This window comes from Varanus komodoensis, unplaced genomic scaffold (genome assembly GCF_004798865.1).
Source record: "Varanus komodoensis strain SLA01 unplaced genomic scaffold, ASM479886v1 scaffold1, whole genome shotgun sequence".
NCBI lineage: Eukaryota > Metazoa > Chordata > Lepidosauria > Squamata > Varanidae > Varanus > Varanus komodoensis.
In genome coordinates this window covers 22,110,929-22,134,818 of record NW_025335268.1, presented here as the reverse complement: position 1 = coordinate 22,134,818, position 23,890 = coordinate 22,110,929, and the positions used below count along the sequence as shown (strand labels likewise).

The 23,890-nt window shown below is 39.8% G+C and overlaps 1 protein-coding gene and 1 long non-coding RNA gene across 5 annotated transcripts in view; one reads left to right on the top strand and one right to left on the bottom strand.

Annotated features, from left to right (window-relative positions):
• LOC123032498 overlaps positions 1-8,358 on the bottom strand; it is a 39,193-nt gene extending 30,835 nt beyond the window's left edge. For both annotated transcript variants that reach the window (XR_006416490.1, XR_006416491.1), the window contains exons 1-2: positions 7,688-8,358; positions 5,266-5,318 (exon numbers count right to left, since the gene is read on the bottom strand). This is a non-coding gene — a long non-coding RNA (uncharacterized LOC123032498). The remainder of the gene's footprint in view (positions 1-5,265; positions 5,319-7,687) is intronic.
• A 373-nt stretch (positions 8,359-8,731) lies between these two features.
• On the top strand, positions 8,732-16,788 carry ZBTB18 (zinc finger and BTB domain containing 18). 3 transcript variants are annotated; one of them, XM_044419453.1, is made up of 2 exons: positions 8,732-9,150; positions 13,241-16,788. In XM_044419453.1, exon 2 carries the CDS (start codon positions 13,255-13,257, stop codon positions 14,821-14,823), a length of 1,569 nt encoding a protein of 522 aa, XP_044275388.1. In that variant the 5' UTR covers positions 8,732-9,150; positions 13,241-13,254; the 3' UTR covers positions 14,824-16,788. The 3 variants fall into 3 exon arrangements, with proteins under 3 accessions (XP_044275388.1, XP_044275397.1, XP_044275378.1); XM_044419462.1 differs by lacking the exon at positions 8,732-9,150 and adding an exon at positions 9,387-9,435; XM_044419443.1 differs by lacking the exon at positions 8,732-9,150 and adding an exon at positions 9,891-11,514.
• Positions 16,789-23,890: the final 7,102 nt, after the last annotated feature.

Here is a 23,890-nt window from a genome sequence, read left to right as displayed (position 1 = left end):
ACTGAAAGATACAGAGATTAAGGAGAACCATTGATAATGTAGTCTTTCTGGCTTTTCCCTCAAAATATGACCAGGGTTGATTAGACTCATTCCATGCCTAAACCTCAACTGACTCCTAATGACTCTAATAGCAAGGCTTCAGCCCTGACTGATACCTAATGAGCTCCTACTTTTAGGAACCATCTGTTGCAGCTTCTGTCTGAACTGCTTGGCTATGCCTGTGTCCCACTGCTCTACAGATAACTGGATGGCCATTCAATAAGCACAACTGGAAGTTCTCTGTCCATTGACCTTATGCACCATCACTTAAAGCCTCCAGCAGCAACCAGTGCATAGCCTGTTGCTCCTATGCAAAGTTAACATTTCTTTTAATTCAACAGGGGTCCTGCAGCTTTGAGAGCTGCTTGAGAGATGGTTATGTAACAGCCCTAGTTAGCATGCAGATGGAGTAATGGGGGAAGCTGCCCGTTTCTCTGATGTCTCTGCAGCTTCAACAGCATAGGTGATGTACTAGAACAAAAAGGTCAACAATCTTGTTTATTTCTGTTTAAGTCAAAATCTACTTCACTATTATGCTCTTCAATGACTGACCATTTCTTTCTCTCTGGTAATGAAAGTTAGCAGATAAGAACCTTTGTTCCTCACCTCATGAGTGTCACATAACGCTTTCTTTCAGCTTCGGCTGATCCATCAGCTGCGCCCCTACCTGGAGTACGACTGCCTGGTGACAGTGACACATGCGTTGGTGACTTCCCGACTTGACTTCTGCAACGCGCTCTACGTGGGGCTACCCTTGAAGACGGTCCGGATACTTCAATTGGTGCAGAACAGAGCTGCCAGGCTGTTGACGGGGACAGCTCACATGACTCCAGTCCTCCGTCAGCTTCACTGGCTTCCCATTGAAGTCCGGGCCCAATTCAAGGTGTTGGTGATCACTTATAAAGCCCTAAATGGCTTGGGTCCTGGCTACCTGAAGGAGCGCTTATGTCCATATATGCCCGCCCGCCCCCTGAGATCAGCGGGAGAGGCCCTTCTCCGGGAACCGTCCGTGAAGGAAATTAGGAGGGTAGGTACTCGGAGGAGGGCTTTCTCTGCAGTGGCGCCCAATCTATGGAATGCGCTCCCAGAGAGGTCCGCCTGGCGCCGTTGTTATTTGTTTTTCGGCGCCAGGTGAAAACCTTTTTATTCAAGCATCATTTGAATTGTTAATGTTATTTTTATTTTAAAGTTTTTTGGCCAGGGCGACTTATTTTATACAGTTACATGTATTTTATATTGTTATTTATGTATTTTAATTTATTTATTTGTAAGCCGCCCTGAGGCTTCGGCAAATGGGGCGGCCTAGAAATTTTCTAAATAAATAAATAATTGTTTTCGGTATGGGATGCTCAAAGACAAGGGCCCACTGTGGAATTCTTCACCCCACCAGCACCCAGAGTCTACATCATATCCAGACCCTAGCCATTCCAACACAACATTAGCAAAGAAAGTCCTATAGAATCTTGAAGACTAATGAATTCATTCAGAGATAAGCATTACAGCCAAAAGACAATTCCATCTCATACTAGGTGTATCACCACTTTGCAAGTTTTTTTGAAAAGTGATACAGATTTTTTAAAAAATAAACAGAAGTTTATACTAATAGAAGCATGCCCAGTGAAACATATCACTTGTTGTATACATTTTAAAAAGAGGATGCCATGTTAGTCCATAGGAAAAATCCCTAAATTCACAGTTGGGAAAAGGATCACTCAAAATATCAGTGGCGAGCCAGTGAGGTATACTGACTAAAAGCATGGGATGGGCACTCAGGAGACCTGGGTTCCAGCCCCCTTTCAGCTATGCAGCCAACTGGGTGACTTTGGGCCAGTCACAGATTCTCAGCCTGACCTACCCCACAGGCTTGTTGCGGGGATAAGATTGAGAGCAGCAGAAGCAGAATGGTGTAAAAAGCAGGGTATAAATCAAATAAAACAAACAAACTAACTAACAAACAAACCATCTATCGAGCAAGGCATCCAGTTCAATTAATTAAACTGCATGTTGAGCTAAGTGGGATGTGGGGAGGGCAAGGTTGAAGCGGGGGGCGGGGGGCAGGGGGCGGGGGGACAATTTGACGCTGAAGCTACAAAGGCTGCTTTTAGTCATATTCTTAAGACGTGATAAACACAGTATAAGAAACCTGCCTTTATAAGTTCTTTTCATCTGATGTTGGGGCCATTTGGTGCTGTTGGGTAGTTGGTACTACTATCTTGACTGCTGCTCTTGGTCTCAGGGGAAACGCTGAAGTTCACTGCTTGAGTGAGGCAGATTTGGACTGAGCAGCCCAAAAACACATTCACATAGCCAAATACTTGGAAACTCTCCCCTATTGAGCAGTTCCAGCTGAGCTGCTGGTCACCGTACATTTCATGTCTCTATCACTGTATTATAAAGATGTTGCAGATGCGTGTTTGGGTTGTTTTAATAGAAATTACTATGTGAGATAAATTACTGAAATAGATGTATGCTGAAATCGACCACAAGGATTCCATTATCAAGTCTTTATTCATTCAGTATTGCCCTGATGACCTAAAGAGGGGTATAGGTAATGATCATTTGCTTACACTTCCCCTACATTTGCTTTATAGACTTCAATCATGCCCTTTTGGAATCTAATCATACAGTATGAATAACGCCACATAAGCACACATTTCTAGATCTTGGGATATAATCAAGGATCTGCTGGCCAGAATTACTTGAGGTTTGCTGCTGGGAATTCTAAACACATAGAACAGCATCATCCCTTAAATTCCTGACCTTCAGAATATGAAGCCATACACTGAAAGACTTAACAGGAGACAACAAATAAACCTGGTTTCATATACTATATCCTTTTATTATATCTTTGCAATGGACTAGCTCTGCTTTGCAGAGCACCATACAAATACAGACCCATTATTTGAGGTGGATTCCAAAGAAAATTACTATCTATTATTTATTTATTTAGAAAATTTCTATGCCGCCCCATTTGCCGAAGCCTCGGGGCGGCTCACAAAACATCAATTAAAATATAATACACTAAAAATATAAAATGAATTAACAATATAAAATAAGTCACCCTGGCCAAAGAATAAAATAAGCAAATAATATTAGCAATTAAAATGACGTTTGAATAAAATCAACCAGTCGTTCACTGTTGTATAAAAATTTGCAGAACAGCTAGCACTCCATTATTCTGTAAAATATGGGAGCCTGTATTTAGAGGCTTGTTTTAGTTTAAACTTTTTCAAGAAGGCAGTTTCAAGGGATTAAAGAGATGCCCTTTACAATTCCAAGCATCACTTAAAAAAGATGCAGGGCTTAAAACTAATTCAGTTATACAATGGAAAGCTCAATTTTATGCTAGAGTTATAAAGCTATATTCAGCATAGTTCCACTTGTTGTACAATAACAATAGATACCTCAGTTCAGACAGTATATTTAAGATGATTTCCAAAACATATAACATGTTACATGTACAAAGCTATTATACCACCCATCACCTCCGTGTGCACATTCAGTTCCATGTTGCAATGTCAGCATGAGTCTAAACCAGCAAGCTTCAGACTTAGTGTCGCTTGGGGGTTATAAGCTGAAGCTGGCATATTTAAAGGTGGGAGAGTTTTCCTAGATTCACTATAATACATCACCCCAAATGATATTTTTATTTCTGGAGATAACAGGATTAGTTTGTTTTACAGTCAATGAGAAGCGTTGCTGTTCTGGCATATGAAAACTCATCACTTTTTTTGTGCTTGTTGTGTATTACCTAGAGATGCCTGACATGAAAGGTGTTTTATAAATGTATGTAGAGGCCAGATGTATTGCCAGATGTTGCACAGAAAAAAATGCACTCTAGCTAAACAGCTCCTGTTTGTATTTAATTTTTTTTTCTCACAGAGTTTTAGGGACAAAGACGACATGACAGCAGCAAACTTATGCAGAATCTGGTCTGCCACCAAATCCTTACAAAGTGATGATCTCTGTGTGCAATTTAAAGTGCAGTACGTTCAAGCAAGCAACGGGGAGCGAAACTCTCAGCTGCTCACACTTTCCTGTGAAACCCCTTTTTAGCTCATTTTCTTGTGACAGCAAACAATTTTCAGCAGGACAAGAATGGTTTTAAAAAAACTACTTAGACATAAAAGCATGAGCTGGGAGTCAGCTTCCCCTCCCCTCATTGTGTATGTTGCACCAACTCACCTTAGCAGACACCTGCAGGATCTAACTTGAGTCCTAATACCATTTTACCTAGTTGCACCATTGGCCAACAGAAAGGGAGGGCAGTTCCCATCCCGGTGGGCCCAATCTGGTCTATCAAGTTCTCTCCACGGACCCCAGTCCCTGCTTTCCTGAGCCATGCACCCTGCTGAGATTGGATTCCCTGTACAATTGCTGATCAGAGGGAAGGGGAATTCCTTTGTTATCTCCAGTCAAAGAAGAGCAATAATATAGGCATTCTCCTGCATCACTTGACTCTACAGGATGTTTTAAAACATTGGGATTATGCATTTATTTGTTTATTATGTTCAGTTTATCATCCTTCTGTCATAATGTGTGATTCTCAAAGAAAGCAAGGTTATTCACTTCTCAATATTGTGTATAATGAAATAGTCCAATCTCAAGACATGAAGAATTTCAGTGTCCATCATCTGAAACAATGATCTTTGTTGCATGTTGGAAAATTTACTAATCTAAATTCTTTTTAAAAAGAAAATCAGTTGCAGACCTCACAACAGAGGAATGCTTTGGAACAAAGTTGAGATCAGAAGTCAAATTTCAGAGAACTGAGTTTTGGGAGAAGGAAAACCTTGCTGACCTATAGCCCAAGCTGTGGTCTTCTCCTGACTGGCTTTCCCTTTCCAGGATCCTCCTTTCTCTCCTACTAATTTTTTGCATGGGTTCTTGGCAGCTCTGTTGCCGTTGCTGTCATCTTTCTGGTACTTCATGGTCTCAAATACAGAATTATTTAAATGAAAGTGATATGCAGAAGAAAGTGGCACTAGCAACACAGCTGTAATGTGTCATCATAGACACAAAGGAATTTACAAAACTCTGTTGAAAATAAGGAAACCAAGGTGGGAGCGATTTTACATTTCTGGGTGTTTCCACTTGAGAGTATCCACAATTGAAAGAGTTTACTCATGCATCAGTGGGACTTAAGCATGTGGAACTGTTTTGCAGAATAGTGGCCAATCTAGTCATACAGCGGATGCACTCCATTTCTTTTAATTCGTATCTTACCAGCATATTACTGTAGCATCTGGACCAGCAAGCTTCTCTCTCCCCGAATTTAGCTAAGGCAGGACACAACAAGAAAGTTAAATTAAGTTTCTCTGGAAATGCTCATTTTTTAAATTGATGAAAATATTTTATAGCAGGCTTTGGCTAATTGGCCCACATAATAATATACAACAATTTAACAACAATCTTAAAAATAAACTAACAATACCAAGATAGGAACTAAATGATGTTTCTCTTTAGACTATCTTTAAATGTTGAACCCACCACCACATCAACCTATAAGACTACCTTTTTTTTTTTTTGGTAAAACCAGTGTTTTGTTTGGTATGCTTAAATGATGCTGTAATTGTTGTTTTCAGTCATGTGATCTTGGTTTAGTGTTGTTTGCTTCAATGTATGTAATGATACAGTATGCAACAGTCACACCCAGTGACAGCAAATGAGTAAGAGCCATGCAGAATCAAACCAAAACTCAGTCCAGTCCAGTATTTTATTCACACAATGGTCAAACAGCTGCATGTGGGAAGCCCACAAGTAGGGTATCAACACAATAGCATCTTTCTGTTCCTATTCCCCAGCAACTGTACGTAAGTGTACTGCCCTCAGTTTAGGAGGCAGCATATAGCCATCAAGGCTAGTAGCCATGAATAGCCTTACTCCCCATTAATTTGCCTAATTCCCTTCTAAAACTTCCAAAGTGGTGGTGGTCACTACAGCTGGTACTTTATTCCATCTTTTTCATTAAAGTTTGTGTGAAGAAGTACTTCCTTCTATCTGGCCTGTATCTCTCACCAGTCAACTTTAATGGGTGACCCCAGATTCCAGTATTAGAAGAAAAAAAAATGTACATTAGCTTTCTCCACTCCATGCACAATTTTGTACATTTTTATCATGTACAAAATTACCCATACCCTTCCCTTCCTCTAAGATAAACAGCCCCATATTTTGATTAGGATCAAATGGGAGGACAACTCTGAATAGCTAGGGTTGTCATGCGATCCAAACTCAGACTGCTTCCTTGAGGGTGGCTTTTTAGAGCAATACAGCATTATGGTTTGTTCTTGGGGTTCTTGGACCCACAATGGGTTAGGCATGTTGTCTAAACCCAAAAGACAGATCCCATGGCTCCAAGAAAGTGCTGAGCAAGCCACCCTTCCCATCATCACCAGGTCCACCACCAGCAACTGCTGCTTGGCCAACTGTCCAATTAGCACTCACTTGCTTTCTCCTTGTTCTGAGTTTGGCAGATTTCAAAAAGGTTCATGTTAAAACATGGATTTTCACAGGGCTAAGCAGATTTTTTTTGGAGGGGGTGTGACAGGGGCATACACAGAATTCAGGACTGCATATGTGCCTGCCACCCCCCTCCTTCTTTACACAAACCCCCTTGCTGCTCTTGCTGAGCGCTCATTCTTCACTTCGCCACACTCACAGTGGGGCTGTTTTGGGTTGTCATTTCAGAGATTGTAAAATGTGATCTCTGGGGGATGGGGATAGTAATAAATGGAGGAGGGAACCTGAAAAATAAGCCATGGAGTTTGGGCAAGACAAGTTCTGTCATGCAGGTCCCTGGGATACTCACAAAAGGATCAGGGTCAGGGGGAGAAGCCAGAGGAAACCCAACTGTCTGTCTGACACACTGTGGGTTTTTCCATGGACAACCCACCATGCATAACTTATTTGCAGAGTGGATTTCTGCGTGATTCGAATCCACCTATTGTAATCTCTCCTCATCACAGAGCTTATTTATTTATTTTCTATACTGCTCAACAGTCAAAGCTCTCTAGGTGCAATACTTTTTAGATATATGAAACTGCATAAAAGCAGCATGAGCTTGGTGTTTATATTTTCAGTTCCTTTCCTAATTATACCTAACCTCAGAAGACTCATTGAGTGAAGAAAAGCCTGGAAAGCAGCCACTCCTTGACCTGTAGGAGAGCAAAACACAACTCTCCAGTTCTGTTTAATTGAGCTTTCTCTAAACAAACAAGCAAACAAGTGGGGAGAAACAACACACCAAGATTAAGAAAACAGTTGTCTATTTGGAAGATGCTTACTTGTTTTATAAGAGGCACAAGATTACATGTATCTTCAATCACATAAACTCATGCCAAAAGACACCCAAAGTTGTTATTTTAAGAACCTGGCAGTCCTGATGTGTGTGTAGGGGGTGCTTTCTCATAGCTCCTAGTGCCACTTTTCAAACAGCATTGTGCAGCTGTAATGCTTTTTATTAACATTTCTTTGGTGGTAAGGTAGATAAAGCAGTAAGAATACACAAGAGGGTTGAAGATCAGAGACAACATTATCTGCACCCCTTGCAAAATTTCATGTTTGAGCTATTGCGATCAACCAGTAAAAGCCTCATTAAGAAGTATCCCTGGAGCAAAAGTGTAATCCATCAAAGTATTTTGTCCCTTACCATATTCATCTTGTTGGCCTAGTGACTCACCAAGTAACAGACATAGATTATTGTCTTCAGAACTGGTGCTTAACTTTTAAACAAGTATACCAGGCTGGGACATCATGCCTTTTGATTTAAAAAGTCTTTACTCTTGATTCCATGGTCAAGTGACAGCTTTGGATGTCATTTCTTTAAGCAGAAAGTAATAAAGATAATACAGGCTAAGTGAAGCAAAATTCAAATCAATATGTTTTGAAACAGAAATGCTTCTGTCAACGACGCAGGGCACTGTCCGGTAGGTACAGCCCCCACCCCCTGAACGGGGACAGGTGCACCTGTGTACTTTCAGGGGTTCGATTGAGTCTTTTCAAATGTTAAAGATCACCCCCAAAAGTTCGTCCCATTTCCTGCAGCGGTGATAAGAAGCCAAACTCTTGAAGCAAAAAGCAGTAAAAAAGAAGTTAAAACCGTAAAAAAGAAGCTAAAAGAGCCACTCGGCATCGGAACAACTCGGTAAGAGAAGTTGCACCGTTTTCCCTTTGCCTTTCTCAAAGATGACAGAGACGCATCTGGAAAAGCTACGAGGCGGCCGTCCAGCAGCAGGTAGAACTGGATCGCCAGCAAGTCTTCGATCTGGGACAACCCTCCAGGCAGGCCGCGCCTTTCGCGCGCGCAGCTCTCTGCCTCGCGCACCCGAGACCCAGAGCCATGATTCCCCCACCATGCACTGCGCCCAGGGAGAAAGATTCAGGCTGTTTCCTCACTTGCTCCTCCCGAGGCCGAGGAGACTGCAGTGAAAAGAAGGACGCGCGGACTGACCCGGGACTACAAATCCCCGCCCCTTCTCACTCCCCGGCAACTCGCTTGACGCCCAGCCTGTGGAGCAAGAGCCCCGCCCCCCAGAGCTATGATTAGCCGCAGCCCCAAGTGCTCCTCGCTTCCTCCCCTTGCCATTGGGCGGGCTTTGACTGTCGATCAGCTCTGCCCTCCTGCTCTGATTGGAGGGCGATGCGCCGTGGGCCGGCTGCGCTGTCAGTCAGGCAAACTGGTCGGGGAAGGAAGGAAAGAGGGAGGGGAGTAAAGGAAACATCTGGCTGCCGCAGCCCGGGCCCGTCTGTGCCGCCGCCGCCGCCGCTGCCGCCGCGCGTGCTCCTGCGCTGCGCTCGCCTGGCTCCCCGCCCCCTCTCCCTCCCGCTTCACCGGCCCGGGATCCTTCGGGGCGCTGCTATGGGGAGCCGCTAAGGCGCGAGGGGGCCCCTCGCTCCCTCCCTCCCCCTCCTTCTTAGCCCCCCCCGGCCCGCCCTCGTTGCCCCGCTTGGTGGTCCCTCACTCACTCGCTGCCCCAGGGCGGGGAGCGAGCGGGACGCCGGGCGGGGGGGGCACGGGGAGCCCGGAGGGGGGCAGCGCCGGCGGTGGCCGGAGGAAGCAGTGGCGGCGGCGCAGGGAGGAGCGCGGCCGCGACTTGGGGGCCGCTTCAGAGTGTGAGTCCCGACCCTGACCCCCCAATAGAACTGGGCGAAGGGGGGGCGTGGGCTGGGCTGAAGCGGCCCCGTGTCGCTTGGACGGGCAGGAGAGCAGCAGGTTGATGGTGGCGGTGATATTGGCAGGGTTTGTGTGAGAGAGGTTGTTATGGGGCAACTGGCGGGGAGGGGCTCCGATGAGGGAGAGAGGTGTGTGGGGCAGGCGATCCAGAGAGGCTGTGGACACCGGGAAGCTTTGCAGTATGGCAATGCGCAGTTGAAAGTGAGGGGCAAAGGACTTAACAGGTGGGGCAGGGAGGGGGCGTCTGTGTGGGGTGGGTGGCTGGGTGGAGCAGAGGTGGAAGGTGCTTCTGGAAGCCAGCTCCGCAGTCAAGGGCCAGGAAACGAGAGGTGTCGTAACGCTGAGGACTGCGCTGGGGTTAGAAGAGGGGTCAGGCGGTTATTGGGTCAGGATGGAGAGGAGCCTGTTTTGGGGCAGAAGGAGGTGGGTATCTTAGGAAAGGGTTACATAGCGATAGGGAGAAGGGCAGATACAGAGCAGGTTGTAAATCGAGGATAGGGAAGGATCAGCCCCCTCAGTAAGACTTTTCAAGGCTCTGAGTTTGCAGCCTCACACGCAGGGTGGGAGAGGAGGTTTTGCTGGGGGTGGGGGGGCTGGGCTGTGCTCGGGAGCAGCGCGGGGAGCCCTTTGTGTGTGGCAGAGGCAGAGTGTATCTGTTTTGTCTTGCAGCTCGGAAGGTCAGGGGGGTAGGTGATGTGGAGAGTAATGCAGCTGTAGAGACAAGGCGGAGTAGATAAGAAGGGTGAGAGGAGAGCTCTGCTCCCTCCCAAAACTCTTGTGTTCAGCTCTTCTAGTTACTTTCCTTTTGTTGTTGCTTTGGCTTCTGTGCTCTGGTCTGTTCCTGCACTTGGCTGCTTCCTTCTTTCCTGTCTGTGCTGCTGTTCCTCTCCCACCTCCCCCTTCTGTGCACTCTTTCTGGTCTCTGCACAGTGGGTAGACCGAGTTATAATTGCTGAAATCTTCAACTTTGCGTATCTCGGTTAAAAAGTGAGTTTTTATCCACCATAAGCTGTGCACCCATATTTGTCCAGCAGTGCCCCTCCCCATTTTTGGCGTTTTCTTAATAGTAGCAACCAGACCAAGCCTTGGAGTTGAGAGCTACTGCAGTAAAGCATGGATGCATAGTTATGAGTAAATGGTGTGGAGAACTTATTTCATTGAACATTAAGTTAGATGATGGCCTAAAAGAGTTAAGCTGGTAACTTGTTCATTCTGCCCTGTAGGACAGTCCATCTCATTTTATATGATTTCCCAGTCACTGATATTTTCCTACCATGTAAATGGAGTTCATAACAAAAGTAGTAATAAATATCTTTTAATGTAGGTGGTAGTGCTGTTGTCTCACTAATTAAAAACAAAATTAGTTTTGTTTATATAGCCACAGGCTAAATATATTATACTTTACAACACTCCTTTGAAAATGGAATAGAGTATTTTGCAATGCAGGCAGTGTAGTATTGGAGTGGGGGTGGGGGAATTATTGCTATCCCTGGCCTGTACAGACCATAATTACAAGTGAAAAAAATCTGCACTGCAACTTGGATTTGCATTCCTTCTGTATTTTATATTAAGTGAATAGCTTCATTACTGAATAGAAATTCTTAAGCAATCAATTTTTTAAATAGCTATGTCTATGCCTTGACAAGATATGATTGCATTGATATCTGTACTGGTTGTTTGTTATTTTAAAGAAAACTATTAAATCTATGGAAGGGGTGAATTGTGTGCTAAGCTAAAGTTATTAGGTAAAAGTAATCTTTTCAATTGAACTTAAGGGTTTTGAAGGAAAAAATAGATTATAATGGCTTGAGTAAGTTTGCAATGTATAAAAGACTCCACAAAGTTATGACAGAAGGGTGGCTGTACTGTACATGCAGTGGAGCCCCATATGTTTAAAGATTTTTTTTTTACTTTTCTCTGTTAGAAAGTTTTGAAAAAAGAGACTTTGAAGTATTTTGTTTATACTAACAGACAAGAAAAGTTCTCCTAAGAAAAAGCTGGTGGCAGGAGTGTAGAGGAGTAGCATATGGCATTAAAAGGAGCACAGCTGGAGGTAGCATTTCCATCTGAACATGATGTCAGAGCAGCTGACAGCCTGCCATCCCTCAGCCTTTTATTCTAACACACAGACAGGGAGTGAGTGTGTTTGCAGATCTGTGTGTAGGGAAGGTATCTCATTCCTCTCTAACATCATCTCCACTTTGCATCTGTCTCTCTTAGTCTGCTTTTTTCCACCGATCTAACAGACCTGGAGCCAGCAAGACTCGGACAAAAGGACTTAATCAGGTTTATGTGTGCTAAAGGTAGGAACAGCAGTAGGCTAGCTACAGTATGTTTCTCTCTTGGTGTTTATTTAATTTCAGAATAAAAATCTCATTACTTGTTTAATGAGACTAAGGAAGAAAAAGCACAACCCAGAGAAAAAAGGATAATAGTTCATAGTGTAATTAAAGCTTGGAAAACATGTATTTGTTCTTGTGCAGTTGTATCAAAAGTAACTCTTTAAATGGTGTAGTCCCGCTGTTTCTATTCTCTTGAGTACTGAGATAGCAATTCATATTGTAGTTAGTAATTATGATGGCAATATAGTAGTTATGAATGTAATAATAGTACTGCTTTTAAGGATAAAGAAGCAGAAAGAATGACATGTATGATAGCAAATGAAGTACATAGCAGTTACTGCTATTGAACTTTATTTATGAAGACAAAGCTGCTGAGAAATCTCAGTCTACAACATTCCTGTTTTTGGAACAAATGGAAATCATGTGTATGTCAAACTTTAGGATCTCCCCTCCTCTGAAAATAACTTGGCTAGTACCCACTTTTTTTCTATCTTGGTTATATATTAGTTTCTTTCAATATGATAGTAATTGTTTGAGGGGAGGTTTTTGTGTTCACGACTAATTTAGAACTTGTAGATTTGAGCTGCCTGAATTGGCCAGACAGCTGTAATCGCACTCCTCTATTCTTAATCTCTTTATCTGGGCAGCAGCTGCCATATGGCCACAGTCAGCTGGATCAGATGTTTATAAGCTTCCTTCTTCGTCCCTCTCTGTCCTTTCAGCCTCCTAATTTGATCACAGCTACCTTGTGAGCTGCCCTCCAATCTTTATTTTTAGCCCTCTTAAGGATTAGGATTGATGTTGGCTGTGGGGCACTTAAAGTGATTGTATTGTAAATCTTCTTGCTTTATTCTAGCAGTAGTATTTCCCAGAATGTACTTGGGACAGGATTGTAACTTTAAGAACATGTCTCTATGTTCAAATGTGCAGCTGTTGTATGTAACTGGTTTAGTACAACTTTGATTACAAGTCAAAGAAATGAGAAAAATAGTTAAGCTTTTTAAATAGAAACTTTTAATACTCATTTTGAAAACCTTTCCCTCTAAAAATAATGATTATCCAAAACAAACCATCAGTATCATTTTTCTGGCTAACGATATTAGCCAGAAAGAGGAAAAATGACAAAATCTTGCTGAAATTCTTTAGTGTTATTACGGCATACCAGTGGAAAACCTTCTCCTTATGTTTAAGATTCTTAACAGAGGGGCAACTTCTTCTGTATAAATGCATGTTAATGAATTCTTTTAAAGTTTTTTCCCTCATTCTATTATTTTGCCAATTTTGTTTTTGAAAAGCTTAGCATTCACAGATGTCTCTTTGATCAGTTAAAGATGATTTTCACCCCAGTCTCTGTAGGATTATGTATGTTACATTGCAAGTTTTTGTTTCTGCCTTCACACAGTGAGATTGGTTGTAACATTTAACTTCATAAAGTTCAATACTTGATTCCCCCACACTTGCTTCTTTATAGTTAAATGACTGTTAATATAACTGTAGAAACTTCAGGAGATAGCAGAACAGGAAGAAGTCATGAACAGCTGACTAATTTATCTATACGATTTGTTGCATGCTACAAATATGATTCATTAAATAACTCTACATCTTTAAAAATTGTTACAAGTATCAAATTCAGTTGTGTAGGCATACTGATGGCTACTAACGTTTAAATAAATCTTTTTGCTTCTAGGTTATGAAGAAAGCATGGAGTTTCCTGACCATAGTAGGCATTTACTACAGTGTCTGAGTGAGCAGAGACATCAGGGTTTTCTTTGTGACTGCACTGTTCTGGTAGGAGATGCCCAGTTCCGAGCACATAGAGCTGTACTGGCTTCATGCAGCATGTATTTCCACCTATTTTACAAGGACCAGCTGGACAAAAGAGACATTGTTCATCTGAACAGCGACATTGTTACAGCCCCAGCTTTCGCTCTCCTGCTTGAATTCATGTATGAAGGGAAGCTCCAGTTCAAAGATTTGCCCATTGAAGATGTGTTAGCAGCTGCCAGTTATCTCCACATGTATGACATTGTCAAAGTCTGCAAAAAGAAGCTAAAAGAAAAAGCCACCACGGAGGCAGACAGTACTAAAAAGGAAGAAGATGCATCGAGTTGTTCGGACAAAGTAGAGAGTCTCTCTGATGGCAGTAGCCACATTGCAGGAGATATACCCAGTGATGAAGATGAAGGGGAAGATGAAAAATTGAGCATTCTGCCTAGCAAAAGGGACTTGGTGGCCGAGCCTGGGAACATGTGGATGAGATTGCCCTCGGACTCAGCAGGCATTCCCCAGAGTGGTGGAGAGACAGAGACACACGCAACAGCAGCTGGAAAAACAGTAGCCAGCCCCTGCAGCTCAACAGAATCTTTGTCCCAGAGGTCTGTCACCTCCATGAGGGATTCAGCAGATGTTGACTGTGTCCTGGACTTGTCTGTCAAGTCAAGCCTTTCCGGAGTTGAGAATTTGAACAGTTCTTATTTCTCTTCACAGGACATAATTAGAAACAACCTGGTGCAGGTGAAGGTGGAGAAAGAGGCTTCTTGTGATGAGAGTGATGTTGGCACTAATGACTATGACATGGAACATAGCACTGTGAAAGAAAGTGTGAGCACTAATAACAGGGTACCGTATGAGCCAGCCCATCTGGCTCCTATGAGGGAAGATTCTGTTTTAAGGGAGCTAGATAGAGAGGACAAAGCAAGTGATGATGAAATGATAACGCCAGAGAATGAGAGAGTTCAGGTAGAAGGGAACATGGACAGCAGTCTGCTCCCCTATGTCTCCAACATACTTAACCCAGCAGGCCAAATTTTCATGTGTCCCCTCTGCAACAAGGTCTTTCCTAGTCCCCACATTCTGCAGATTCACTTAAGTACGCACTTTCGAGAGCAGGACGGGATCCGTAGCAAGCCTGCCACAGATGTCAATGTCCCAACCTGCTCCTTGTGTGGTAAGACTTTTTCTTGCATGTACACCTTGAAGCGTCATGAGAGGACTCATTCAGGTGAAAAACCCTACACTTGCACCCAGTGTGGAAAGAGCTTCCAGTACTCCCACAATCTGAGCCGCCATGCTGTAGTTCACACACGGGAGAAGCCACATGCTTGTAAGTGGTGTGAGCGCAGGTTCACACAGTCTGGAGACCTTTACAGACATATTCGGAAGTTTCACTGTGAGTTGGTGAACTCATTGTCTGTCAAAAGTGAAGCACTGAGCTTACCTACTGTCAGAGACTGGACATTAGAAGATAGCTCACAAGAACTTTGGAAATAGAATTTTTATATATAATTAATATATATATATATATAAATATAAATAAATCTATATAGTTGTGGTACAGTCTAAAAGCAGTCTTGTTTCCTTGAACTGAAAGTTTGGCCATTAGCTTGTTTTATGCACTTTAAGGCGGCATGAACATTTCACTACTTAGTGCTCTGATAATATGAACTATAGTAATGAGACTAATAAACTTCATTAAAAAAATTCCCATGTCTCATCATCAAGTAAGTACTTCTTTTAAATAAAACTGCAAATGAACAAGTGTGATATTTAACCTTATTGCAACACTGCATCATTTTAAACTCCATTTAAAACATGAACAGATACCCCTCCAGTATTTTATAATTTGGTTCAATTTTTAAAACTGCATGCATCTTTTTCTATCTGTGGGAAACCTGAATGCTTTTAGACCCAAGCGATAAATTTCTGAAATGCTGGAGTATCTATTTTTAAACAAGCAGTTGAGCTATTGTAATTTGTGGAATACAACAGTTCCCAATTAAAAAGAAAAACAAAACAAAAAACCCCAACAACAACCACTGCAGATTTTTGAAAATACACTGGAATTGCTGGGACTCTATGAAGGTGTGCTTGGGATGAAAAAGGATGTTGCAGCTTCAGCAGCTGCGAACTGTGCATTTAAAAATGTGAATTACTGTTGTATACTGTAATTGATTAAATGGGCTGGGGGGTGTCAAGGAAATTGACAAGTTGTGTTAATGCTCTCGGTTGAGTCTTGAAAAGTAAATATTAATGCTACAGAAATGCATGCGTTTCAGTATATTTTTGTCTTTGTTTGCATTGTATAACTTTAATGAGTGAGTTTTAAAACTTATTTAATTTTTTTGTAGGAAAAAAACACCATTGGAAAAATTGGTGTTATGAAGAACATAAATGCACTGTTTTTTATTTTATATAATTTAAATTAATTGCCCACTGTCTTTAAGTTGAACAAAAGCTACATGTTGATTTTAGCTATGTAAAGGAAGATAGTAATGTTTACAAACAGGCTTAGAGATTTGCATGTGCAGTGTACATTTATCAAGAAAAATCTGATTGCACAAAACCCATGCCAGCTCCAACTTTAGATGCATACATTACCCATATGAACATTTTTAGAATTCCTGCTGCACAAATTAACAATAGGTCATTCATTTTTCGCCCCTTGAAAAGATTCTGTGGAGTGAAAAAGCCCCAGGCTGAAAGGACTAGAAAACCTTGATTGACATGGGGTGGAATAGGGTGGGGTGGGGGAGCCGAGGGAGAAAAGTTGGGGGAGGGTTTGTGAAATGTGTATCCAAGCAGCAAAGACTGCAGCCTGACGTGTGGTTTTAATGATCAACACACAGGGCAAAAGCATTTTGCACAGTGTTTGTTTTCCTGTCTTGCACTTACAAATAAGGTCTATGGGAGTAGCATGGAAAATTGTTTTCTCTTCTTTCTGCTTTTGTTTAGAATTTGATCGCCTTAACTACTGTAAACATAGCCTATTTTTGTGCTTAAGAAACTGAATGGAAAACTCCATTGTGTATTGCTGGACTGTTTTGGAAATATTTTGGTCTAATGTATGTTAATTTGGCTGTAATGGCATTTAAAACAAAAAAAGCTGTGAAAATGGCCTTGGAGCATTATTTTTAGTTACTTGAATAGTCTCTAGGTTTTAAAAATACATTCTTTTATTAATTTAGAAAAGACAATCAGTGTCTGGAAAAATGGACTACTTTTTTTTGTGGACGTGAGTGATTGTTTTTCTGGGGTGGGGGGGTTGCCCTTTAGTTTCACATTCTTTTTTGGTTCTAAAAATTAGACTGACATCTAGCTTTGACAATCATAGTATGTTTTATTTTCCTGAGGGGAGGGGAATAACTTATAATGCTGTTTAGTTTTGTACTATTGGTGTGTTGGTGAATTTTTAAACTGTGTGCTAACTGCAATAAATTATACATACTGAGAAATCAATTAGTTGTCTTTTCCCCTTTTTAAACATTACCATTGTAGAGTATTTTTAATATAATGTGTTTATCTATTACCTTTTTTGTATGAATTCCTCTTCCTTTATGAATAATATGGTTATTGTTTGAAGCATCAAAAAATATTAGGCAAATTGAAATTTTTCAAAAGCTATATTCTAAAATCTTTTTACTATTTTGCACTACAGTTAGAAAATCAAAAATTATGGTATTCGCCAAGTAACACCATTCTAAGTTTTATGAAGGTACTAAACTATATCTGTCAAAATTAATATATACTAACTAGAAAGTTGATGGGATTGAGTAGGCAGAAAAAGTAGACAATGAAATGTTTGGGTAATGACTGGCACCTGTTAAATAGAACTAGTGGCTGTCTCAAATAGTTTACACTAAAATTACCAAAAATTGCCAATTCCATTTTCCACTATAGGAGGGAAAAAAGTCTGCCCCTATCAGGTTGATTGGTCAATATTACATAGCTTGGTAGACTAGGGTCCCAAAACGTTCCTGGTAAAATCTTTAAAACGGAGATAGTTTGCTAATTGTCTAGTCAAAAAGGTCTCTGTCTTTATTACACTAGATTGTAGAGAGAAGAGGCTGGGTCTGTAATCCTGATCAGTGTCTACTTTTGAAGCCTCTGCTATAGTGCATATTTTATTTATTATACACCTATATTGACCAAAAGTTACTCTGGATATTTCACAAAATTTTGAAAAATTAGCATAAACTAAGGAAAAAACTTAAGCATTTGGTAAGCTGCAATTACCAGATCATGGTTTTAAAAATAAATAGTAAAATAACCCAACATATGTTAACAGATGTACATTTTAAAAATATTTTTAAAATAACTGAATTGTTTAAACTTTTACTCCATCTCAGTAGAGTTGGTATATTTACTGTAAGGTCTGTCTTTGGTTTAGGCTTAATTCTTCTGAATTTTAAGTTCATTTATGGCATGTAAAATTCAGACTGTTGGTTTGAAAGTAAGAATCTTATCTCTGCAATGTGAATTCCAATTGACTTAAGGAATGTAGAGTTTGCTACGGGTAGTAGCAGTAGTAGCATTGATTAAGCTTATAGTAGTCTTTTCTACCACCTAAGCCTTTTAAAATTCTGTGATTTTTAAATCAGTGATTTAAAATCATTATGACTAAAATCAGTATCAAGTTTTGTAATATTTGCTTTAATATTGTGTACTTGGGTAGGAGACAGAAATGTACTTGTAATCTAAGAGCAAATGTTGATGTTCACTTGTGTACATGTGTACAATTGCACATAATGTCATAGATATGCACTTTTACTTCCTAGCTCATTATTCTTTCCATGTAAAAAGTTCTTCCATAAGGTATGACACTATAGTAACCTTGTAATAGCTTTTACCTTTGCAAGGCAAAATCCTTCAAGGTTTAGAAGCGGCAGTAAAACAACAAGATAAAAACAGGAATAGAGCTCTCTCACTTTTATCAGTAAAGCTAGCATGAGTAGGTCAGTTGGGCAAGTTTCCTGAACATTGATATAAAATTGATATATAATCATGCAATGCTTTCATACTAAAAATTAGAGGGCATGCAAGATGATTACACTTGAAACTAGTCTCAGTGAATTTGCTTGGTTTTGACCATGTTCAAGATAGTTAAAAATGTGATTAAATGGCTCAGTCTTATATACATCACATAATGTGAAGCAATAAGCACATTATGTTTGATAGCAATTAAGTGGTATTTTACACTTTTATTTAATGTAGAAAGAACTGACTCCTTCCTCTTACACACGCAAGTGCACCAGGGTGCGTGAATGTATGCACACATACAAATGCATACAATAAGGAGAGAAATAGTCAAAACTAATGTACAGCCATACTGTACAATAATGTGGGATAATACAATTTTCAAAATAAAATGACTGCAATTGAAAATAAATTAAGCTATGTACTTCATGGTTTGTATTTCTTACTAGTAGTTGCATTTATTCATCCATCCAGAAAATATGTTCAGTTTCATTTTTTCTGCTGAAGTAAAATATTTGCTTTGCTGCTAAAACAATCTTTGAGAAATGTAGCACTGTATCCTAAGTTCCGTACTTTTCAACATTATCATCAAGATTTTGCTTTCTTTTAGTTGCTTCAGACCTAGCTGAGAACTGCCTTTAAGAAAAACCGGTACAAGAACCTATACTGGATACTATATTATGTGAAATAAAGTAGATACTTTGGTGGGATAAGTTTTATTTGAGGACTGTGGTTCTGCCTGTTGAAATTTAAACTCCATACAATAAACTGTTTCAAAATGAAAATGTGTTACTGTCTTTTGCACACATTTTCAACTCTGAAACATGCATGGTTACTGGGTTATCACAGAACTCTATTGGAGTACTAATCCCGCTATGATAACTTGTTTTATTACAAGTACTAAAATGATTGGCATCAAAAATTCTTCTATAATTTAAGATATGTTGAACAGGAGGATGTACTTAAATTGAGCTAAAAATATCTTAACTTCTTCAGTGTTGTCTTCTGTACCTTGTTAATGTTGCTCTTTCATGTTTTTTGCTGAACATTATCATGAACATAAGGCTCATTGAAGCTTGTTTTACTCTTTTCCCAATTTTAAAGTCTTTATTAGAAAATTTAAGTTAATTATTTTCTTTCACTACAAATGCTATAACAAAAATAATGTTCTATGGTTAAAGCCTAGAGCCAGAAGATCATTCTAGTGTGATAAAATTTAACAAAACCTGTTAAAGGGTCTTACTGAAGACAGATAATAGGTTTTTTGGTTTTGGGTTTTTTTTTAAAGAGATTAACCATTCTTGTCATTGCAGGTTTGAAAAAAGAATTGCTTTAACATTTAAAAGATTTTCAGTACTAATAGGACTGCTTTGTCAAATACTATTTCAGCCTTCCTTAAGGTTGCTCTCTATTCACATCTATGTGGTAGTCAGTCCCACTTAATTAAATGGGTTTTATTTGTGAATAGATATGTATGGGCTTACACAGCACATCTTTGTTGTAATTGTAATATTTAAAAAAAACAAAAGATTGTGGCTTAGCAGTTCAGTAGACATGTTTAAGTATCAACAGATATTGCAAAATTAGATGACATTTCAGCTCCCCTTCCAGATTTCTTCCATTTAAAATTAATAATATAAAATAGTACTTGCATTAAACTCAGATTAATTCACACATGAGATGTTTGTGAGATGCTTTAGGGTTAAGAATTAGTCATGATTTAGATAAAAATGTTTTTTGTATTCTAAAATTGTCTTGAGTGAGAATGATGAGCATCCAATAAAACTTAATGCATCTTTTCTGTCCTGCAACATTTCTACATTCTGCCAAATTACAGCAATGTGGCTCTTAAAGATCTCGTAATTCACTGGGATCATACACAAATTGGGCCTGTGATACACTAAGATAAATTTTATTGCATTTAAGCATTAGTAGATGAAAACGATAGCTTCACAAACATTTTCAGTATTCAAACAATTTTCAGACTTAAAATTGCATATCTTAATACAATATTTTATTATAATATTGATGAATGGGATTTGAATATAAACTTCATTGCTTACAGTGAGATACTTACAGTGTAATTGTATATCAGTTCACCTGAGAGTAAACCCCGTTGAACTAAATGGGTTTTATGTATAAGTAGACCTGTATAAGAGTGTTATTAAACAGCATTGAGGTAATTTCAGTAAGGATTTACAGAAGCCCTTAGTGCAGTAATATCCTATTATAGTGATATGATGATGTTTCTGGAATTAATCTCTTCCATTTTTAATCATATGTATGCAGTACATGGCAACGTAGATTAATATGGGTCATCTGCAAAAATTACAGATTAGAGTATGAATTAGGACCTAGGAGCTAGAAAATTAAATTTTAAAAAGCAAAGGTTTTTCATTTACAAATCTAAATTCTTTATTTTAAAATGTATCCTCATATAAAAACATACATTTGTTTTGACAGCTTAATTTATCAAATTGTGTCTTTAAACTTCTGAAAAGCATATTGGCCATTTTTATTCATTTTAAGCATGTTTTGTATTTCACAGTTTCCTTCTTTGAAATATTAAAAAATTGCAGGTGTTGCTTTTTTGCCATTGATTTCAGTGGGGCTACTGTAAGCATAAAGTTTGAATCCAATCCATAGAATAACATATATGGAAATATTAAGAGTCATATAGCTTTGATGAGATCATTGAAAATACAATTTCAGAAGTAATGAGCACAATCCATTCTTAAGCATGCTCCATTGAATTGAATGGATGTTAGTTGAGAAAATATCTGCTCCTGCTCTTGTTCAATTCCCACTGATTCGAGTGGGGCTTGAAGATGAGAGCTGGCTCAGTGTTGCATTTTTTTTCCGATTTGAGTTTATAGCATATAGCACAGCCTGTTAGATTTAGTTCCAGGCACATGAACTCCGGTCCATTACTTTTAAATAATTAAGATCTTTGAGAATGATGACAGCTTCTAGCCCAAATAAAATATAAACTTAATATGTGGTACAAACAAGTCAAATAGCTATGCTTGCACTTTAAGGTTTTCATTACGGTGTTACTTAATGTTAAACTAATGTACTTTTTTGGATGCCAAAAAGGGAAGATGTGATTGATTATTATTTAAGCATCCTACCATTCTTAAGTGAAGAATGTTTAGCTTCAAAGTTGCTAGTAAAAGTGAGAAGGCATTTCCCGTAGAAAAAATAATAATCATCTTTTCAAGTGGATTAAATTACTGCTTTAGCTATGTTGCTTCAAAAACCAAAACAAAAACCCTGCAATAACAGGTAGCACAGCAATAAATCATCACATGTACAAATGTATTTTTCAGTATGTGCTGCTTTAAAAATATTTGTGTTGTTCATTACTTGATAACCTAAAGTATACATTCCAACTATACTAATAATTTCACTCATACCCTCTTATTAAAAATTATAGCATATAATTAAGATGCTGATACATTCAATGTTTTTCTTTAAGTATTTAATATGTATAATTTATGTAATAGAATATTTATAGGAATGCATTCATGTGACAAGACAACTTCAATAGTAAGAAAAACCTTCCCAAGCAGAGGACTTAACCCCTCACAAAACTGCATCGTCAACTTCTTGAAAAAGGCATTCTGTTGGAAGTATTCTGTATAAAAATTATGTGGATGATTATCAAGTGGAAATGAGTGAGTTGCCTATATTACAGCTCTACTGAATTGTAGCCTAATACCTCCTATGTTCAACAACATCCATATATTCCAACCACTTCACATGTGTCTCAGTCTTATTGTGCAAACACAGGGAGGAAAACACTCTGAGCATCTTGGTGCCTAAACCTAGCCATCCTTACAGAATTAGAAACACGGACAATTTATCCCAAAGCCTGCATTTAAGAGTCACTTAAATAGAATAACTTCATTAATAAGAGAAACAGGCACATTAAGAAATGGAGCCTCAACAAGATGAAGCAGCTGAGGAGCAGGTCACATTATTAAGGTAAATAAAAATATACCTAAATACATGTAGCTGTAGCCTGATGACCCTTTTCAGAAGCATCCAGAGAGGGTGACTGAGGCTAGGGAGCAATGGCTAACCTTTTCCCACCTGCTATTTCTTCACTCCAAAATGCACGTTATCTACCCTCACCTGAAACTCAAAAAAAGTGAGATCTCAGAAAATAGACAATCCTCTACAGTTAGGGTGGGCAGATAATAGATCACCAGATGTTTTGGACTTCAACTTCCTGATTTTTTTACCATGTTCACTGGGGCTGATGAGAGTCAAAGTACAAAATAGTCAGACAACAGCTATGGAAAGGTTCTAGTAAGTCTGGAAAACTTTAGCCCAAGCCCTAATGCCGTATGCATGAGATTAGACATGGGTGGGTTCACAATATGAGAAGACATGGTGAAATCTCACAGTTGAGGATTTGTTGCATTATTCAGACTGAGTTCTGGAGTCTGTGTCGTAGGACTGGTTTTCTGAAACCATGGAAAAAATCCATAGTCTATGCTAAGGTCTCTTTGCTTCACTGTGGCTTATTTGGTCCTACAGACCCGGATTGCCATTTTACCATTTTGGTATGGAAACGGCATAGAGACCACAGCAAGAGTGGCCATGATTGTAGTCTTGCCCTTAGGATGCTAGTAACAGATGAGTCATTACTTAGTTTATTCCCATTGGCGAAGCAAAGTCTCCATCTTCCTGTTTACTTTTAGAAGTAGTAAGACAGTGTGAGTCAGAAGGGGGAAATTGTGGCAAAATATTTTGTTTCATTTAAAAAAATCTCTGGGGATTGGAGCAGCTGGGAAGCGCCATTGAAACACTTGCAAGGTGGAAGGAGGGAATCCACCGCAGGACCACCACCGCTGTCCATAGGCAAGAATAGGGAAAGGATGGGGATTTCACACATGGGGCCTGCTGAGATGTAACGCAAGTCCAGGAGGACAGAGTACAGAAAGTGCACTGCCTGAGTAACCACATGATCATCATACTGGTAAGTTTGGTCCAAAATCCACATGTCATGGAAATAAGCACAGGGTTGTTTGCTGTGTCACGTGAATCCAGCCTGTGTTTTGTTCAAATTTGCCACTGTCTTCATCTGAGACAAGATTCTAGTTTTCTTGGGTGTATTTCTAACTGGAAGTAGATGGGCCAGTTATCTGTACATAGTCTGCAGCAGCTTCAAAGGTGAATACCAGACTCCAAGAAGTGGTACTTGGAAACGGAACCAGACATTTTTGACCACTAATAATCACAAAGTAGGGTCTCAGCCAGCTTTCAGCCTCGTGGGCTCTGTGTGAGTAACCCTGAACATATGGAGGACCTAGTCTGCTCCATTTAGTCTGTTTCTAAGATGAAAGGTCAGAATTGGTGCTCATTCTTATGTTCTAGACCAATGTAACCTCAGAATACAGGAAAAGGCATCAATCCACCCCACCCTCTGCCACTTTTTGACTATTCAGACAGTTCCTCAAGAGCATCCAACATTGCTGGCCACTTTACTGGATTTACACCCTGAGGGTATTTCCAGATGAGAATTTAGTCTCATATGTCCCTTCCTGATTCACAGAATGCGACATGGGGGCAGATG